At 39.2% G+C, this 20,177-nt stretch overlaps 1 protein-coding gene and 1 long non-coding RNA gene across 3 annotated transcripts in view; one reads left to right on the forward strand and one right to left on the reverse strand.

Moving 5' to 3' along the window:
- GTF3A (general transcription factor IIIA) overlaps positions 1-20,177 on the forward strand; it is a 23,949-nt gene continuing 3,772 nt past the window's right edge. The window contains exons 1-6 of one of the 2 annotated variants that reach the window (XM_072611787.1): positions 1-300; positions 7,639-7,739; positions 9,337-9,433; positions 9,655-9,743; positions 12,756-12,829; positions 18,924-19,004. In XM_072611787.1, the coding sequence (XP_072467888.1) occupies positions 133-300; positions 7,639-7,739; positions 9,337-9,433; positions 9,655-9,743; positions 12,756-12,829; positions 18,924-19,004 (610 nt within the window). In that variant the 5' untranslated portion in view covers positions 1-132. Of the gene's footprint in view, positions 301-471; positions 691-7,638; positions 7,740-9,336; positions 9,434-9,654; positions 9,744-12,755; positions 12,830-18,923; positions 19,005-20,177 lie in introns of those variants that run through there. The other variant, XM_072611788.1, reaches the window with a different exon arrangement.
- On the reverse strand, positions 10,807-12,801 carry LOC140505625 (uncharacterized). Its single transcript, XR_011967581.1, has 3 exons — positions 12,681-12,801; positions 11,527-11,693; positions 10,807-11,061 (listed from the first exon to the last, which is right to left on the reverse strand). It is a non-coding gene; the product is annotated as an uncharacterized lncRNA (long non-coding RNA).

Genomic DNA, 20,177 nt, shown 5'->3' on the forward strand with positions numbered 1-20,177 from the left:
AGCATGCTCGGGGCTACCTAACGCCGCTTACGCCAGACACATGTCAAGCGGCCATCCCGGAACTTTCTTGGGCTTGCCTTGCAAGTCCGGACTTGTGCTCCGGGGAGAAGCGCTAAGGTTCCGCTGGGAAGCATGGTAGGGACCGAAGAGGCCGGTGGGCCCCTGGCTGGGCCGGCCTCAGCCTCCTCGTCCCCTCCGCCCGTCGTCCGTAAGAAGTACTTCTGCTCGTTTCCGGACTGCAGCGCCACCTACAACAAGGCCTGGAAGCTGGACGCGCACCTGTGCAAGCACACGGGGGAAGTAAGGCCCCGTGGCAGGGCTAACGGGGGAGCCCCGGCGGGTGGGAGGCGGGCCGAGCGGAGTGGGCGTGGCGACCCTGGCCGGCGCGCGCGAGCGGAGCCCGCTGGCTGGTGGGGTGGCTCTGCCGCGCCGGGCCCCGCCTCCGCGCACGCGGGGAGGCGGCCCCACCTCGGGGCGCTGCCCGGTGGAGGTGGAGGTGGTTGCTCGGCCGGGCAGGGCGGCGTAGACGTGCGGAGCGCTGTGCTTCGTTTAGCCTCGTGCGCTTCCTTCCGCGCTGGAGGCGAGCGCTGAGAGGCTGCGTGTCGGTTAGCCAGCATTTATGAAATGCCGGTGGTGGACACGCAGACTGTGCAGGAGCCGGCACCTGAGCTCAGGTGCTACCTCTGCTACGTACGTGGCTGGACAGCCTTCGTCCTTAACCTTCCGCTTCGGACCCCAAGTTGAAATAAAGCTCTCCATCTAAGGAACCGCACCCAGGTCCGGGTGCCTGTGTCTGCCTCTTCCTCCAGCATCTCCCCCTCCTTTAATAAAAAGCGTCCCTAAACTAGGACTTCACACACGGAAGCATTTGTAGCTTCCGAAATTCAGACTGGCCCTAGGAGAAGGCTGTGGCCGTTGGAGTGCCCTGAGATGTTTTCTTTGCCCTAATCGTATCCAGGTTTTTGCCCCTGGTTTTCAGAGGTGCCTTGAAATCTTTAGGAAATTCTAGTTCCTAAAGGAGAAATGCTGTATGGTGGTTACTACCAGAACGCCATCCAGGAGTCTGCATCCTTTCCCCTTCTTTCCTCCTTGCAGCTCCCAAGGAATATTCATAATTTGTATGTCGGATTTTAGGAACACAGGTCCAGAGCCTGAGGAGAGCTCAGGAGCCATCTAAATCCAACGTCTCGATTTTACCGATTAAGGCAGTGTGGTACAGTGTTAGATTTGGAGCCAGGGAACTAATTAGCCATTTGGATCTTGGGCAAGTCACTCAGGCCTTCATTTCCTCATTTCTGCAGCAGGGAAGTTGGACTAAATTGTCTCTGGGGTTCCTTTCAACGCTTTGTCTAGGATCCTATAGGACTGAGGCCCAGCTTTCTAACCAGTATGAGCATCTCTACTTCAGAAATGGATAAAAGCTGTCAGTCGGGGCTTGATCTATTGTTTGGTAGATTGTCTAGGCTTAAGAAAGTGATAGAGAAAATGTTAATAAGGCAGATTAAGCCTAAAAGTGTGTTGCCTGTACATTTATTTTTGGAGAATCATTTGTTAAACATATACCATGTTTTAACCCTGGTGTGTTTCTTTTGCCCCAGTTCTGAGCCCTAATAAAGTTAATTGGTAAGAATTTATTAAGCACCTAGAAAGTGCCAGACTCTGTGCTTGGCCCTGGGAATGTAAAAAAAGGCAAAAGACAGCCCCAGCCCTCAAGGAGCTCACTAGCTAATGGGGAAGACAGCATGCAAAAAACTATGTACAAACAAGCTATATACAGAATAACAGAAAAATCAACAGAGGGATTGGCACTAGAACTAAGGGAGATTGGGAGTTTGCCTGGGAGTTTAGCTGGGTTTTGAAGGAAGCCAGGAGGCAGAAATCAAGAAGAACTTTCCAAGGGTGGGGGAACAGCCAGTGAAAATTCATGGAGTCAAGAGTTAAGTGTGTCTTATTTGAGGATAAGTGCACTGTAATAAGAGTAACAGCTGGCATTTATGTAGCATTAATTAGTTTTTTCACTAGCTAGATGGCTCAGTGGATAGAGTGCTGGGCATGGAGTCAAGAAGACCCCTCTTCCTGAGTTCAAATCCAGCCTCAGACACTTAGTAGCTAGTGTGACCCTGGGTGAGTCTCCAACCCTGTTTGCTTCAGTTTCCTCATCTGTAAAATGAGCTGGAGAAAGAAATGGCAAACTACTCTAGTATCTTTTTCAAGAAAACCCCCCAAAGATGGGCAGCAAGGTGGTAAAGAGTGCCAAAAAACCCAAATCGGGTTACAAGGTTGAATGCGACTGAAAACAAACTGAACAGCAACAAAAATTAGCTTTATATGTTACATCATTTAATTTTTATAACCACCCTATTTTACAGATGAGAAAGCTGAGACCAAGAGTAGATAAATAATTTGCCAAAGATAACACAAGGATTTGATCTTGCATCTTCCTGACTCTAAGTCTAGGGCTTTTATCCTTTATGCCAAGTGACCCACCCTCCCCACCCCCCCTCAGTTTTGATCTCTAATTCTATACCTGACTGTTCACTGAAGATTCATTTAAGTTGTAACATTAAATCTTGTGTAGGGGAGTTGCCCATTTCTTCTTTTATAGGATTTAGGGCCAGAAGGGGTGTTGGAGATAATTGGTCCAACCCCCTTATTGAACTGGGGAGCAAACTAAGACCTAGAGAGGTTGCATAACCTCTCCAAGGTCAGGAATGAATATGAAGTTCATCCTTCCCAGAAGATGCTTTAATCTCATTTGTTGCCCAGCTGAATTAAACATACACCTTGGTTATCAACACTCTTGGTACTTTCTAGGTGGGTGCTGGTCCTGGATTCAGGACCCCAGGTTTCAGCTCTCACCCCTTTCACATACTAGGTGATAATCAGTTAACTGCTCATACCTACAGTTTCCTCAGTGGGGATAATTATGATAAGAGTAATAGCTGACATTTATATAATAGATTAAGGTTTGCAAAGTATTTTTATACGCATTTATCTCTCTTAAATACTACTCATTTCTCAAGGTTATAAGGCTTTTGCAAGACTTAAAATACCAGCTAAATAGGAAATAATAGATGGAAATTATGTTCCTCCACAGGGGATAGTAATATCAAAATGCTTGGTAGGTGAATGGTGCAAAACAGTTTTGACACTTATCTACCTAAGAAAGGATTGTATTCCAAAAGTACATTTGTAATTAAATTGATTAAATTTAAAAATTAATTAAAATTAGAAAAAGATTCCTTGTATCCTAAGAATCTGTTCTGTGATGCCAGGTGGTGTGCCACCATAGATGAGGCAGTGGAAATAGAGTTAGGAAAACCCACATTCAGATTACATCTGAGACCTTTAACTAACCTTGTGCTTTTGGGCAATTTATTTAACCTTTTTGACCTTCAGTTTTTTTATTTGTATGAAGGGAATAACATTCATCTGCCTCAGAACTATTTTCAGGAACAAATGAGATGATAACTTGTAATGTTTTGCTCATATATAACTTTAAGGTATGCAATTTTCAAAATAAGGTTAGATCCAAGATTAGCCCATAATGTCATTTAATTGTAGTATTTATAGGGTCTATTGCATTTTCTTACACGTGAAGGGGTGTTTAACTAATGTTTGATTAGTGAGTAATAGAATCAGTCTTGATTCTTACTCTTGGGAGTAAATGTCTGAGAAAGGAGCAAGAGGCACTATTGTTCATTCATCATTTGGGTACAGAGATGCCCTAGGCAAAATTTGAAATAAGGGAAGTTTATTTTTTGGCCCTTCTTTGCTTTCTGCATCAAATGAACTGGATCCCATTTGGGAACTCTCAAAGCATCCTTCTCCCCAGGTCCTTAGTGCCTCTCCTGAAAATGATGTAAAGCTTTGATTCATCACTATGGGCACCATGACTCCCTTCTGCTCCTCAGCATGGCATTACCTGCAGTTACACAGATCACTACTTCTTCATTCCTTCTTGCATTGTTTTCCTCTGTGCTTCCATAAGAAAGGGGCTTATGTTTAGAGGTCTTCCTCTCATTTCTTTTCATATCCATGGAGTTCCAGTATGCCGCTTAGACTGTTTCTCATTCTTAATAAAGCACATACTCTATTCTGTTCACTCACATCCTTAATGCCTTCTGGGACACTTCTCTGGTGTAAGACATCATTGGTAATGTGTTTATGAATCTACTATGTCTTTCCATTAACCTTTGAATTATTTATAATTTTGGTTCTCAGCTCATGGTATTCTAATTCACAGGTATATAGGCATTGGCATTGATAAAAACAGGCAGCAAAATATGAGTTGATGGTTTCTTGATTGCTTTTTCCCCCTTAATGAAAGAACTGTTATCTTCTTGCATTCTTGTGGCATTTTCCCCTCACTGAAATCATAGAACCTCCAACTTGCAAGGGCCTTGGCAATCATGTGGTTCTTTCTGTGAATGGAAATGCCCTCAACACCATCACCAGAAACTTCCCACCATGGCTGATCCAGACTTTCCCTCTCTCTTTTCATTCCCCCAACAATTGAAAAGCCTGTGCTCTGCTGTTAGAACTAGTTTGGGAGAGTGGAAAGAATTCTCAATTTGGATTTGGGAGAGATGGAGATACTTAAATCATCCATGTGATGGTAGAAAACTCATTTAACTGCTGAACTGTAGTTTTCTCAGCAGCAAAATTGGGATAGTGATAGCAAGCATGTCTGTCTTACAAAGTTATTGCAAGTTCATAGAACTTAGAGCTAGAAGATACCTTAGAGCTCATCTACTTAACCCTACCTTTAGAGATGAAGGTAGAATGACCAGATGACGTAAGAAGTCATGTTTTCTTGTTGCTGGTAGGTGAATGATAAACCAGCTTGTCTCTCCAAGGAAACTTGTGAGTTGTCCTTCCATCTAGCTGTAATTATTCATGTCTTTTGGTTTCATTGATCACGAGAATGTCAGTGGGGATATAGTTCATTGCCTCTAATAATATCCTCATCTCCACTGCTCTTTGAACAGAGGTAAAAAGTTAACAGCTATCAGCAAACATCATTTTAGCTGTCTATACATTATATGGTTTTAGCACCATCTGCTTTCTCTGTCCTCACTCTCTCATATCACTGGCAAGAGGCTCCTGTATAGGACTGAGGACTGTTTTAGTTTGGGTATTTGTCCATTTCATGGGTTGCCATGGCCAAAATGCATGGTCTTTTTATGGTCAACTGTCTGGTAATATACTTTTCAAAATGAATTTAAGCTGGCCTTCAGAGAGCATACACACATCATCCAGTGCCCTCAGACTGTTCTAAACTCATCACTACCACATTCTGTCCATGCTTGCCCATTCATGAATGTTCCATATCTCAAAATTTATTTTTCTGCTCCCTTCCAGTCCAAGCTCCTATCTCCTTTCTGCAAATGATCCTAGTGGAAGCCTTAGATGTCTGATGAAAACAATAAGATTCTTGGGTTCCACAGTAATATGTAAACATCCATAATTTCTTAACCTTTCCTCCCATGGGTATTTATTTATCTTTTTTTTAAGTTGCCTGCCAACCCAAATGAACCTCTACGTGTTGAACTTTCATAAGAGTTATATGGGACCTGATCTTAAGCCCCTTCCAACTCTATATATAAAAGCTAAGATTCTGTCAACTAGTCTAAGTTTTATTTTACAGATAAGAAAACTGAATCCTGGAAAAGTAAATTTACTTGTCAAAGTCATACAGGCCCATGTAAGAAAGCACAGCCAGGATCTGAACCCACTTCTTTCTGGCTAAATCCAGTGCTTTCAGCAAAGTAAAGTCAAAATTCAAGTAGTGCTAGAACATATTTTCAGATATGAGAACTGGCCTCAAGATTATTTTCTGAGCAAATGGCTACTCAGGGGAAGGAGGAGAATAGCTTGTTAGGGGCCATCAAGCAAGATTGGCAGTTTCTGTATGTGGAGGTTGTAGGCTGGATCAGTCACTACGTTGATGATAGTGTAGAGGGCATTTCTGTGCAGGTATGGAAAGAACTAGATGTTTTCAAAGGCCCTTCCAACTTGGAAATTCTATGATCTCGATGAGGGGAAGATGATAAAATAAAGGAAGAAAATAATTGAAACTTCTTATAGTAAGAAAAAAAAAGCAGCCAAGAAACCATCAATCCATATTCTTGTTGCTTGTTTTATTAACACCATTATTCTCCAGGTGTTGCTATATGAGTATGAATCATGGAACACCATGAGCTCAGAAGAACCAAAATTATAAATAATTTCTAAGAGCAATGGAAAGAAATATGGTAGATTTATAGGTTTGTTACCAGTGATATCTTACACCAAGGAAGTGGCCCAGAAGGCATTAACAAGAACAGGTATGAATAGAATAGGAAGCATGCTCCTAAGTGGTCATGTAAGAATGAGAAGCAACCTAATGAACCATGAAACCCCACTGATTTAAAAAAAAATGTAAATTCGGGACTGACTGTTCTATATAAGATTCATAGCAGAAGTGTTCATCCAGTACATGGTGGGAGTGAATTGAAAAGGGTCATTGTTAGACCAGTAAATTACTATTTTTGTCCCCTGAAACTACTTGTTTATGTCTATGTTGTTTGTATTTGGCCTAAGAGGGTAGTTGATATGTTTTTTAAAATATGCCTTGAGAAAACCAACAGTTAAGAAACAATTCATATTGTGATGATGGTTGATTTGGATTTAAATATACATTGTTACTCATAGGTGCATCTATAGTACATCCCTCCTCATTGTTGACTTCCTAATACCTGGATTGTTAAATTTTCCATGGATACCTATTCTGGGTAATAACTTATTTTATCTTGATGCCAGGGCCTAATGAGTATCTTTAGGGACTTAGCTGTAAATTATCAATGGTGTTTTCCTTGCTTTACTAGTACTGTACTGTGCGCATTCCCAGGTGTGGTGTGTAAGGGGTTTCATGTTAGTGTAGTCATTAGGCTTGTCTGGGATGAAGTAGAACTTGCATGTTTACCACAAGCTCTGTCATTACAGATTAAATCATGCCATGGGGTGGAGATCTGGCACACCAAGAGCAGACAGAGAGACTCTTGATCAAGGAGGTTACTATATTTGGTTGCACTATAATCCTATGTTGCAAAAAATCCCAGCATTTAATGTAATTTAACTCTGTGTTATTAATGTGTCCTCATCTTCTGAATGTGAAGGACTATGGTTTTACAAGTCAGCTTTCCTATAGATTAATACCAACACCCTTAAAATCTCTGGCCAAAAGATGGCCTACTTCCCATTAATATTCCTCCTATTTCAAGCAGTACTTCACAGGACCATATTTCAATTCAGTACAACGATTTGAGTTTATGGATAAGTTTTGGAGTTTATGATAAGATTTGACTGGCATAGTTTTAAATGAAGACAGTGGTAGCATTTATGTGATCCATTATGGCTAATAATTAAAGAGTTGCACAGAAAGTACTATTCTAAACTTGCACATAGTAGGTGTTCAATAAATGTTTGTGGATTGGATAAGAACTGTACATCTCTGAATATAAGAAAGCATTTACTAGCTTCCTTTTCTTATTGTACATTAAGGTCTTAAATAATGCCAAAGTTTACTGCATTGGTATCTTGATTACAACAGCCAATTAGGGCAATATTAAAATAATGATTTTTTTTCTCTGTTAGAGACCATTTGTTTGTCATTATGAAGGCTGTAGCAAAGCATTTATCAGAGACTACCATCTGAGTCGCCATGTGCTGACACATACTGGAGAGAAGCCATTCATGTAAGTCTAAGACTGTTATCTTTCAGAGGCTTTGGAAGGAGGTTGGTGACTTGTGAGTGGCTAGGTAGAAGAAAACCTTGCATTACTTCACAAGTCCAAGAATACACATTTTCCCAATATTGTCATCTTCTGATACGAATTGATAATGACAGCTACATACACACAGACACGCACACACACACACACACGCAGGTATAGGCTAAAAATGCTTAAATGGATTTGTGATCTCATCAGTTGAGATATTTCCTCCAAAGATGTAGATCTTAACTAGTCCATGCCTGCACATCCTATCTGATTCTTGTCCATGTCCTTCTTTAAATTTACTTCAGGGAATCTACCTTTGGTTTGATAAACCTTCACTTTCTTCTGATGTCACATGCAGTACTTGATCTGACCACTTGTTATCCTTTACCATATGAGCAGCCCATCTTCTGTCTTTTCTTTCTATCATACATTACCAGAATGGCATCTTTTGCTTTTACTCTTTAAAGTTCCCTATTGGTTATATATTAGAGCTTGCTCACAACCCTGGTGCCCCTTCTACCTCCTTACTGTCTTCTTTATGGTACCCATTTTCATTTTTTTTGGAGTCATTTGTGATCTGTGTCTCAGAGCCATACGACACCGATAGAATATTGCTATTAAAAATATGAGCCTTTGTTTCTGCAAGAATCTTTGCATCGTTAAATGAGTTTTGCAGTTTCTCAAAGGTGTTGTAGCTCCTATCCTTGTTCCTAATTCTGGGCCCACTGTGCCATGCATGTGTACCCTCTGTCTCAACTGCATATTCTGATAGACAAAGTCTATAAACTTTCCATTCTACATGTCATAATCTGGGTAACAGACATTCTTTATCCTCTTAGTCTTTCCTGTGTGGTCAGACCAAACTCTTTTGAGTGGTTTAGGCCTCCTGTAAAGAATTCTGCAGTACTTAGGAGCTCAATGTCATCTACAAACAGGAACATCTGGTGTTTATCACCGTCTACAAGAAATCCCTCTTCAACTTCACATCTGTACTAGAAATGTTATATCACAGTGGCAAAAACTTTGGTTGAGTATCTGATATTTACAATTAGAGGGCCATTGAACAGGTTTATTTCTGTTCTGATACCATCTTTCAAGGTATATTGAATGATTTTGATGTATGAGTGGGAAACACTTTTAAGGTGGTATTTTGCTCTACTGAATCAAATGCTTTGTCACAATCAGCAGATAAGAAGCATGTTCACTACATTTTTCAGTTAAATATGAGATTGTAAAGAAGAATGAATGAATAAATGAATTAATAAAAAAGCATTTATTAAGTAAGCTCTTATAATCTGCTAAGCATTTTAAAATGTTACTTACTTGCTCCCACCTAATGCATTCTTTGAGGATATCCTCAGTTTCCATATAGCTTAATTTATTACAGCACTTGACAGCTTCTTGATTTCAGGGATTATTCTGTTTTTTATCTGTTTATCTCTGGCATCTATTATAGTGCCTGGCACATAATACTGATAGGGTAGGTAATTTTTTAAGGAAAATATGAAGGTGGGCAGCTGTAAAGTAAAACTGCTTTTTTTCTTTTTCACTTTTCTTTAATGATTTCTTATAGTTGTACAGCTACTGGTTGTGGTCAGAAATTCAACACAAAATCGAACTTGAAGAAACATAATGATCGCAAACATGAAAATCAACAAAAACAATATGTAGTAAGTATTTGTTATGTATGACTGGCTTTGCAGAAATTTTAAAATTCTTTAAGTTTCTGACCTCTTTAAAACCCAGAAAAAAGAATTTAATACTTAACTAAGTGGAGAAATTAGCAAATATTACCTCAGTTATATATTACTTTCCAGAGGGAATTATGTGGTAGACTGATTTTTTTGTAATAGATATTCCCTCTAAAATTTTAACAAATCTTTCTTAACAGTGTGACTTTGAAGGTTGTAGCAAGTCTTTTAAGAAACATCAGCAGTTGAAAGTCCATCAGTGCCAACATACTAACGAACCACTATTCAAGTAGGTATTTAAAAGAACTTGTAATCCATTAAAGATTGTTTACATTCTCTCTCATCAGTTATATGTTGAAGGGTTTTGAATTAGCTAAGTCCAAATGAAAAATGAATTAAGGGATTAAATAACTTATTGGAACATGAGTGGAACTGTGATTTAGTCTGAAGAAGAAAAGAAGGCTTGAGTGCTCAGATTAGACCATAAGTATATAACGAGGAATATGAAGAAGATGCTGGTGAATTATCCTCTCTCTATAGAAGAACAAAAGGAAATGACTTTGAGGTATCACCCAAGAAGAGTTGGTAGACCTGTGGAATGATGATTTCACATTGGAATAGGCTCGCAAGGAAAGTTCCATCCTTTGAGATGATGACACATAACATAGTTTAAGACTGTTGATGTTGATTCCTATCCTTGAGCAGATGTGGCTGGAAAGACTGACCCTCAGCCAGCCCTCCTCTGCACACTGCACATGCAGAGAGGGTCCTTTGGCTTGTGGCTGCAGCTGCTGTTACTGTAACTTGTCCCTGCTTGCCAAGCTGCCTCTTTGACTCATGTTTTTCTTGGTGCCTTTGCTTAAGCAGCTCCACCCTGTTTTTTTTTTTTTCTTATGGCTGTACCTCAGACTGACCTTGTTTCCCACCGAAATTCACAACTCTGTGGTATCATTTTAAGTAAACTAGGGCTGTCCTAAAGGACGTACATCTGGGGGACCTTACTGGGTCCTATGATTCCATGAGTACATTTAGCAGTATACCTCTCTTTTAGCTGTGTATGTTTTTCACTTGGATATAGGAAACAGAAATACAATAACATTTCAGGGTCATATGTAATCACAAAGTCAGCCAAAAAGAGAACATAGGATAAATTATTTCCTCTCAATAATAGTCATGTGTTAGTCTGGTCAAGGTTGTTCAGCTTGGTAATTTGAATTTACTTGTGATTTGGCCTTCACTAGGTTTTACAAATTCAGTTTTTCAAGTTCAGTATGTTTTGGGGTTAGAGGGATGTATTGTTGGGGAGTCAGGTACAGCAAGCATTTATTAAGTGCTTACTGTGTGCTCAGATATTTTTTGTGTTTTTTTTTGTCAGGCATGATATGTTCTTGATGAAGTCATGGTAGTGCTTCATAATCATTCTTTTAAGATATGTTCTGATATCAATTTTAGTTTTTATTTTTTTTGGAGGGGGGAAGGCAAGGCAATTGGGGTTAGGTGACTTGTCCAAGGTCACACAGCTAGTAAGTATGTTGTGTCTGAGGCCAGATTTGAACTTAGGTCCTCCTGATTCCAGGGTCAGTACTCTAGTCACCGCACTACACAACCTGTGAAACATGGACAGTCTATCAGTGCCATACCAGAAAACTGAATTGCTTCCATTTGAACTGTCTTAGGAAGATTCTGAGGATCCCCTGGTAGGATAAGGTACCAGACACAGAAGTCTTTGCTCAAGCTGAACTGCCAAGCATTCAAACTATGCTTCAGAGAGTGCAACTCTGATGGTCTGGCCACTTTGTTTGAATGCACAGTGTATGCTTGCCAAAAAGACTATTTTATGGAGAATTCACGTGGGGCAGGCGATCACATGGTGGTCAGAAGAAGTGATACAGGGACACTCTCTCAAGAATTCTGGATTTGACTGTGCAACATGGGAGACACTGACACAGGACCACTCTGCATGGTGTGCCCACATCAGAAAAGGTTCTGTGCTCTATGAGCAAAGCAGAATTGAGACAAGACAAAGTAAACATAGGATGTGTAAATTTGGGGTATCCACCCCAAATACTCACATGCACTATCTGTGTCCAACCTGTGGTAGAGCATTCCGAGCTCGTATTGGTCTGATCAGCCACAGTCGGACACACCGAAATTTCACTTTATCATGGTGATGTCATTTTGGTCTTCTTTGAGAACAAAGGACAACAACCAACTGTATGCCCAGGTACTGTAGTAAGTGCTGGGGATATAAAGAAAGGCAAAGACAGACCATGGAGAAAACATACATAAATCAGCATATAAAATATGAATACATAGTAGAAGATAATCTCAGAGGAACCAGGGAAGGCTTCCTGCAGAAGGTGAAATTTGAGATGAGTCTTTAGTTTCCCTAAAGATGGAGAGAGGAAGACAGAACAGTCCAAGCACTGGAAAAATCAGTGCTAAGGAATGGAGAGAAGAGATGTTATATCACATGAGGAACAGCAAGTGGGCCTATGTAACTAGATCATGGACTCATCATATGATCTATGACATAGAGTATGTAAGGAGAAGCAAAATGTAAGAAGGCTGGGAAGGTAGGAAGGGGCCATGGTGTGAAGAACCAAAAGGAGGACTGGGCGTCTAGATGGCATTGTGGTGGAGTATTGGACTTGAAGATTGCCTCAGACATTTACTGGCTGTGTGACCCTGGGCAACCCAACCTCTCTCATCTTTGATTTCCTCATCTTTATAATAGGGAAAATAATGGCATCTACCTTGTGAAGAACAAGTGAGATTATATGTAAAGCACTTAGCAAACCTTAAAGTGCTATGTAAATTTGCTGGTTATTACTATTATAATTGATCCTGGAGGTAATGAGCCTCTGGAGGTCATGGAAGTAGTGGGAAGATAGGCAGACCTATTAGGAAAATTACTTTGGTAGCTGAATGAGGATAGATTGGAGTTGAGGCAGGGAGAACGTTTAGAAGGTGATTACAGGAGAGAAGAGAACATAGAGCAGAGATGGGAAGGTACAAGTGATAAGATTTCACAACAGTCTGGATATATGGAGTCAGTAAAAATGAGCTGAGGATGACGCGAGGTTTCAAGTTTGGGGTAGATGGTGGTAGTTGGGGCAGTAACAGGAAGTTCAGAAGAGAGTAAGTTTTGAGAGGAAGGGCAGTAAACTCTGATTTGGACATGTTAAGTTTGAGCAAGATCAAGACAAACTAATCTGTACCTCACCTTTAAATTTTGAGCTGTATACTCAGTGTGGCTGTAGATTTAGACTGGCTAATACCCAATATGTCGATTATATAGATGTAACAACGAAGGCTGTGGAAAACACTTTTCTTCCCCTGGCCATCTAAAACGACATGAGAAGATACATGAAGGTAATTTTAGTTTTTCCCTTGCAGCAGTCACATTATACTGTACAACAAATACTATAGAGAATGTGCATTTGTTTTCTAGAATGTTAAATGTTTTTCTTTATAGTTTTGCATCTTCACACTGGAAGACTATAAGATATATAAGTTAAAAAAAAGATTTGATATTTAATAATGATGTGAAATCATTGGCAGCATTTTCAGCTTTCATACATATTATCAAATAGGCCAGGTATAGTAAATACATCAAGTAGTAAATCTTCCTGAACTGTTATCTGAGTATAGTTATTCTAAGTATCTTTTTTCCAAATTTGCCTGTCAACACAATAATATAATATGTTGTTTTCCAATGTCTGTGGAATTTTGTATTCATAAGTAGGTCTTTGGAGGGAATACCATTTGTCCTTTTATGTAAATTTACCATGCAAACTTTTTGCAATCTCTTTTGTTTTGAAGTTTTAAAAAAATCTTTGTACTATTTGTTCTTTGAAATTTACATTAGTACAGTTTGAGTTTTGGGAAGAAAAAGTACTATGTAAATTTCAAAAATATCTTAATATCCTTACAGGTATGCTTTTTAATATACTAAGTGACTTTAAAGGAGACAGCATAGAATGGTGGATAGTAAAGTAAATCTTGCAATCAGGACAGTGGGTTCAGATATTGATTCTGACATATTCTAGTACTGTGAACTAGAACAATTCATTTAACCTCTTGGGAATTGTCTAAAATTAGGTTGTAAAATAATTGCTAATCTGCAGAGAGGTACAAATCTTAACACTTGTATCTTCTTATCTCACTTCAAGCTCTGTACGCCAGTGATATCACAGATCTGGACTTCCTGCTTACCACTCTCCCCCCCAGATGAACTGAAACTGTTCATGCAAGTCTTCACAGGTTTCTCTGGAACCATCCCTTTCCTTATGGAACAATAATATTCTTTTACATTAATATACCATAATTTGTTCAGCTAGTCACCAGATATTGGACACTCTTTTTGTTTTCAGTTCTTTGCTGAAGCCAAAAGAGCTGCTACACATTTTTTATTATGGATATTTTTCTTCTTTCCTTAATCCCTTTGTGGATAAAGCCCCAGATTTTTAAATTTTTTTCCAAGTTATTTATTTATTTTTAGTTTTCAACATTCATCTTCACAAGATTTTGAGTTTCAAATTTTCTCCCCATCTCTCCCCTCCCCCCACCCAAAACCACCATGCATTCTGATTACCCCTTCTCCTAATCTACCCTCCCTTCTCTTACACTCCTCCCCTCCCTTATCACCATCTTTTCTCTTTTCTTGTAGGGCAAGATAGATTTCTGTACCTGTATTTATTTCCCAGTTACACGCAAAAACATTTCTCAGCATTCGTTCCTAAAACTTTGAGTTCCAACTTCTCTCCCTTCCTCCCTCCCCACCCATCCCCACTGAGAAGGCAAACAATTCAATATAAGCTATATATGTGAAGTTTTGCTGAAGACTCCCATAATAGTCATGTTGTGAAAGACTAACTATATTTCCCTCCATCCTATCCTGCCCCCCATTTATTCTATTCTCTTTTGACCTTATCCCTCCCCCAAAATATTTACTTCTAATTATGTCTCTTCTCTCATTTGCCTCTCTTCTATCATCCCCTCCACACTCCACTTATTGTCTTCTCCCCTACTTTCCTGTAGTGTAAGATGATTTTCATAGCAAATTGAGTGTGCATGTTATTCCCTCCTTAAGCCAAATGTGATGAGAATAAACTTCACTTTTTCCCTCACCTCCCTTCCCCTCCTTTGAAAAAGCTTTTTCTTGCTTTTTATGAGATAATTTGCCCCATTCCATTTGTCCTTTGCTCCTCCCATTATATTCCTCTCCCACCCCTTAATGTTATTTTTTTAGATATCATCCCTTCCTATTCAACTCACTCTATGCCCTGTGTGTGTGTGTGTGTGTGTGTGTGTGTGTGTGTGTGTGTGTGTGTGTGTGTAATCTCCCCAACTACCCAAATACTGAGAAAAGTTTCAAGAGTTACAAATATTATCTTTCCATGTAGGAATGGAAACAGTTCAACTTTAGTGAGTCCCCTATGATTTCTCTTTCCTGTTTACCTTTTCATAGTTCTCTTGATTCTTCTGTTTGAAAGTCAAATTTCCTATTCAGCTCTGGTGTTTTCATCAAGAATGCTTGAAAGTTCTCTATTTGATTGAATGATCATTTTTTCCCTCGAAATATTACACTCAATTTTGCTGGGTAGGTGATTCTTGGTTTTAATCCTAGTTCCTTTGACCTCAGGAATATCACATTCCAAGCTCTTTGACTGCTTAATGTAGAAGCTGTCAGATCCTGTGTTATCCTGATTGTATTTCCACAATACTCAAATTGTTTCTTTCTGGCTGCTTGCAACATTTTCTCTTAGACCTGGGAACTCTGGAATTAGGTACAATATTCCTAGGAGTTTTTCTTTTCAGATCTCTTTCAGGAGGTCATTGGTGGATTCTTTCAATATTTATTTTACCTCTGGTTCCAGAATATCAGGGCAGTTTTCCTTGATAATTTCATAAAAGATGATGTCTAGACTTTTTTTTTTTTGATCATGGCTTTCAGGTAGTCCCATAATTTTTAAATTGTCTCTCCTGGATCTGTTTTCCAGGTCAGTTGTTTTTCCAATGAGATATTTCACACTGTCTTCTGTTTTTTCATTCTTTTGGTTTTGTTTTGTAATTTCTTCGTTTCCCATAAAGTTATTAGCTTCCATCTGCTCCATTCTAATTTTTAAAGAACTATTTTCTTCAGTGAGCTTTTGAACCTCCTTTTCCATTTGGCTAATTCTGCTTTCTAAAGCACTCTTCTTCTCATTGGCTTTTTGAACTTCTTTTGCCATTTTTAAAGGTGTTAATTTCTTCAACATTTTTTGGGTCTCCTTTAGCAAGCTTGTTGACTCACTTTTCATGATTTTCTTGCATTGCTTTCATTTCTCTTCCCATTTTTTCCTCCACCTCTCTTACTTGATTTTCAAAATGCTTTTTGAGCTCTTCCATGGCCTGAGATCATTGCATATTTATTTTGGAGGTTTGGGATGCAGAAGTCTTAACTTTTAGATCTTCCTTTCATGGTATGCATTATCCTTCCTCATCCAAAAGGATAGAAGAAAATACCTGCTCACCAAGAAGTAACCTTCTATTGTCTTATTCTTTTTCCTTTTGGGGGGCATTTTCCCAGCCAGTTACTTGACTTTTGAGTTCTTTGTCAAGAGGAGGATCTACTCTGAGGACCTGTAAGTTCTCAGTTCCTCCAAGGTGGCACAATCAAGGGAAAGAAGTTTACTCCTCTCCTTACCTGCACTCTGGTCTGGTAGCAACTATAAGCACTTGTTTCTGCCCAGGACCTGCCATTGGAATTTCCTCTCCAGAACCTCAACCATCTCCACCTGCACTCCTCCTCATCCCAGGGCTGCCACTCAGGGCTGAGATTCAGATCAGCAGCTCAATTTCCCCAGGGTCTTTAGGTCAGGGCTCCATTAATGGAAGTTGCCACTGCCTGGGGCCGCCTGGGGCTAGGGCTGGAGGATTCTGCTCCCTTTTCTCACAGGTGAAAGAGCTTTCTGATTGACCTTTGAAGCTGCCGTTGGCATATGTGGGTTGAGGAATCTGGGAATCGCAGCTGCTGCTGGTGGTGCCTTGAAGCCTGCTCTAGTCCTATCCCTGCTGAGGTGCAGCCAAGGTCGGGCTGCGCTCTGCACCCAGTGCAATAGACCTTTCCTGTTGGCCTTCTAGGCTGCATTGGGCTGGAAATCTCTTTCACTCTGTTGTTTTGTGGCTTCTGCTGCTCTAGAATTTGTTTAGTCATTTTTTAGAGGTATTTTATGGCCTCTAGGGGCAGAGCTTCTAGAGGTGGGACCTTCTACTCCACCCCCAGACTTTTTTTAAATAGTGTTTTAAATGATAAGGTAACCAACTGAGAGGAGACTACAATCTTTTCAATTTGTTTTTAAATAGCCACAGTGTATCTTAAGAATAATCCAGTCCTAGTGCTTTAGTAATTTCTATATGTTGAAATTGGGTGCCATTGGGAAGTCCACTATTCCCAAATAGTATCTCCCTTTGCTCATGCTGATACATAGAATTTGAAACTCATAGGAGGGAGAAAATGGGAAAACCCACTTAGGTAGGTCAGCAGTTCTAAGCCCAAGGGATTTTATTTCTGTAGGACCAATGAAATGACTACTGAAAGGGGATAAGAATGAAGGTAAACAATCTATCAAACATACCTGATAAAGCATACGTAGATACACTGACCTAATAAGACTAAGTCCATCTTCCTCATCTTATAGATAAGGAAACTGAGGCATAGAGGTTAGAGAGGCCAAGAGTCACATAGCTTAATCAGTATCTGAGGCAAGATCTGGTCTCTGGTCTTGTTCCTGGCTCCAAGCCCTTTAGTGCTATACGGTCAAATTAATGAGAAAATACTTTATAGGGCTAGGCAAAATAATAACAGTGTATTTGGAAGGAAGTAATGGGGGAATGCAGGAGAAGTAATGAAGGGGGAATAGCACTTGCAGACCTCCAATTCTTTTAAGCAATAATCAAAATTATTTGGTTAAAAACAGAAAAATACATGACTGAAACAGACTAGCAAGAATCAGAAAATCTTAATTTTATCCAATGTGAGAGGACTTGAGAGCAAAACTGTTTTCTAGCAACTTATGGGAAACTAGAAAATAGTTTGGGAGAAAATAGGTTTGGATGTGATTTTACACTAGTGGTATCAGACTCAATAGAAACTGATCCCTGTAGGCAACAAATTGGCTTAGAAAACCACATATTAACATTATCTAAGTTGTATTATGTTTTTATTTATTGTGTTAAAAATTTCCCAGTTACATTTTAAGCTTACACCATGTCACAATAAGTTCTAAAGTACACAATTTAAAAGATCATATCGTTAAATAAAATTAAAGCAGAATAGGTGGAGGAACTTTGATAATTATAACCAAGGGAAGAACTTTTAACCCCATTTAAGGGACGCATCTTCCAATAAATATTGGTGATTTCTTTGCAATTTAAAGTCTTAGAGAGTTGCCTGGGGGATTAAGAGGTTAGGTGACTTTTTCTTTTTTTAATGGAATTCCCTTTTATTAAATGAAGCTCTTATTCAGTAGCATTCAGACATATTAACAAATAAAAGTCACAGTCACATTACATCATATCATACATAATATATGTATGCATCATTATTATATCAACCTACATAGCTTTAGTCAATTTCCTGGAAGAGGAAGTTTTGTGCAAAATGGAGAATCCACTACCTAATAATAAAAGAGTCCTGATTCTAACTGAATTTGTATGAATAGCTTCACTCATTGTAGAAAAACTAATCTTGGACCTATGCTTTTCTTCTTGGACATCACTATGTTCCTCATCCAGGATTTTAGATTTTAAGCTGTAATACTGCAATCATACTCATTTGTTCTATTCAAATACTACATTTTTATAGATGCAGTTGTCAATATATTCTATTACATTTGTATGCTTGGCCCATTAATTGAGGGTTGGTGAAAAAAGCTGATCATTTAGTGAATGGTTTTATTGTTAATTAGTTGCCTGGAATGTGTCTGATATAACAGTGAAATGTCGGGTTTCAAGGTAGAGGTGTTAGAGGTGTGACTTCAAGGCTGCCCTCTATCCTCCAAGCCATGCTGTCTCTTTCAAGTGTGTGTGTGTGTGTGTGTGTGTGTGCACTGCATGTGCACAAATATATGTCTATGATATATATGTGTGTGTATACATGTGTATATATATATATATATATATATATATATATATATATATATATAGTTTAAGAGTATATGGTTATATATTCAAATGAATCTGTGATTTTATTTATTTGAATGTCTTCCCAGTGATACAGATTAGATATCTTATCCATACCTGTCATCCTATTCAACTCTTGTCAAGGTTCTTCCATAAGTTCACCCAGGATGCTCTAGGGACCCCTTTTTTAAAAATGATAAAATTGGTATCATATAATCTCTGCATTTGTCTAATAATTTAGTAAATCTATTGATTGAAATCATCTATTCTAAGCTAACATTAAAACACTTTTAAAAAATAGGTTATATGTGCCAGAAGAGTTGTTCCTTTGTGGCAAAAACGTGGACAGAACTACTGAAACACATGAAAGAAACTCATAAAGGTAAAAACTGAGTTAATGTTATGTCACTATTGATCCTTATGACCAACAAGATGGTGGACTAGATATTTTTTCCAGGCCCCACTAAATTCCTACCCCGCAAAAAAAAGTTGACCCAAAAGAGGAATTATGTGGCATAAGTAGAACAAATATAGATAAATCCACAGCACAAGAAAGCAGGAACTGCAACAAATAGCAGCCTAATAAATTAACACTGGAGATCACTAATACTTAAGTGCTTATCCAGCACTCCTCCCCCATCAGCTTCCATCCTCCAGAAGAGTATACAAATTGGCCCATAGGCTTGTACCTAAGATCCACAAAGGGATTCCCAACCTGTTGTAGAGATTGCTAGCACATCCTCCCCCATACTGCTGCACAGAGCAGTACAAAGACTGCTATCTAATTGGGAGCGGTAGATTAGAGGGGAAGAGGAGATTGAGCTTTCTTCTATCTGGGATGACCTCTGAGGTAGGGGACCTTGAAGCATGCAGAGTCTGACCAGAAGATCCATTCTCTTCTCCCTAATGCCCTGCAGAAAGTGGTAGAAACTGATTCAGCTTAAGTGGAGAAGGGAAGAATGAGAACTAGGGATGGAACTAAGACAGGGGGTCAGTTTGAGTGGCTGCACTGAACCTGAAGGAGAGGGAACGTAAATCTAATTGGGATCAGTCCTGGCCTCCCAGAAGTTACTGTGCTACTTACAGCAGAGACCAAGATTAGTGAAAAGCAAATTCCCTAATATTGGCCGAGGCTGAGGCAGTTCTACAGTCCATCCTTAGAGGTATGTGTACTACTAAAGAGGGAAGGAATCAAAAAGTGATTGATGGGAATATTATGAGGAAAGACTAAAACCAATAAAAGTTTCGAAAGGAAGATTGTAAAACAAAGGATATTGAACCAATACCTAATAAACACAGAACTTTGTGGAATGCTAAGAGAGCATAAGTAAACAACAAGCTATTCCAGAATGGTTCATTCTGGAATTAATTATCTGGTGAACTTAAAAGTACACAAAGACAAGAGAAGAGGACAAATGTTCTTAGAGGCTACACAGCTGAAATAATTAGCAGTAGAGAAAAACCTAAATCCATGATATCAAGTCTCTTCAGAGAAAGACTAGATCAGTGAATTGGGTGTGCAGCTAAAAAAAATCTAGAAAACAAATAAAATTTT

This window comes from Notamacropus eugenii, chromosome 5 (assembly GCF_028372415.1).
Source record: "Notamacropus eugenii isolate mMacEug1 chromosome 5, mMacEug1.pri_v2, whole genome shotgun sequence".
Lineage (NCBI taxonomy): Eukaryota > Metazoa > Chordata > Mammalia > Diprotodontia > Macropodidae > Notamacropus > Notamacropus eugenii.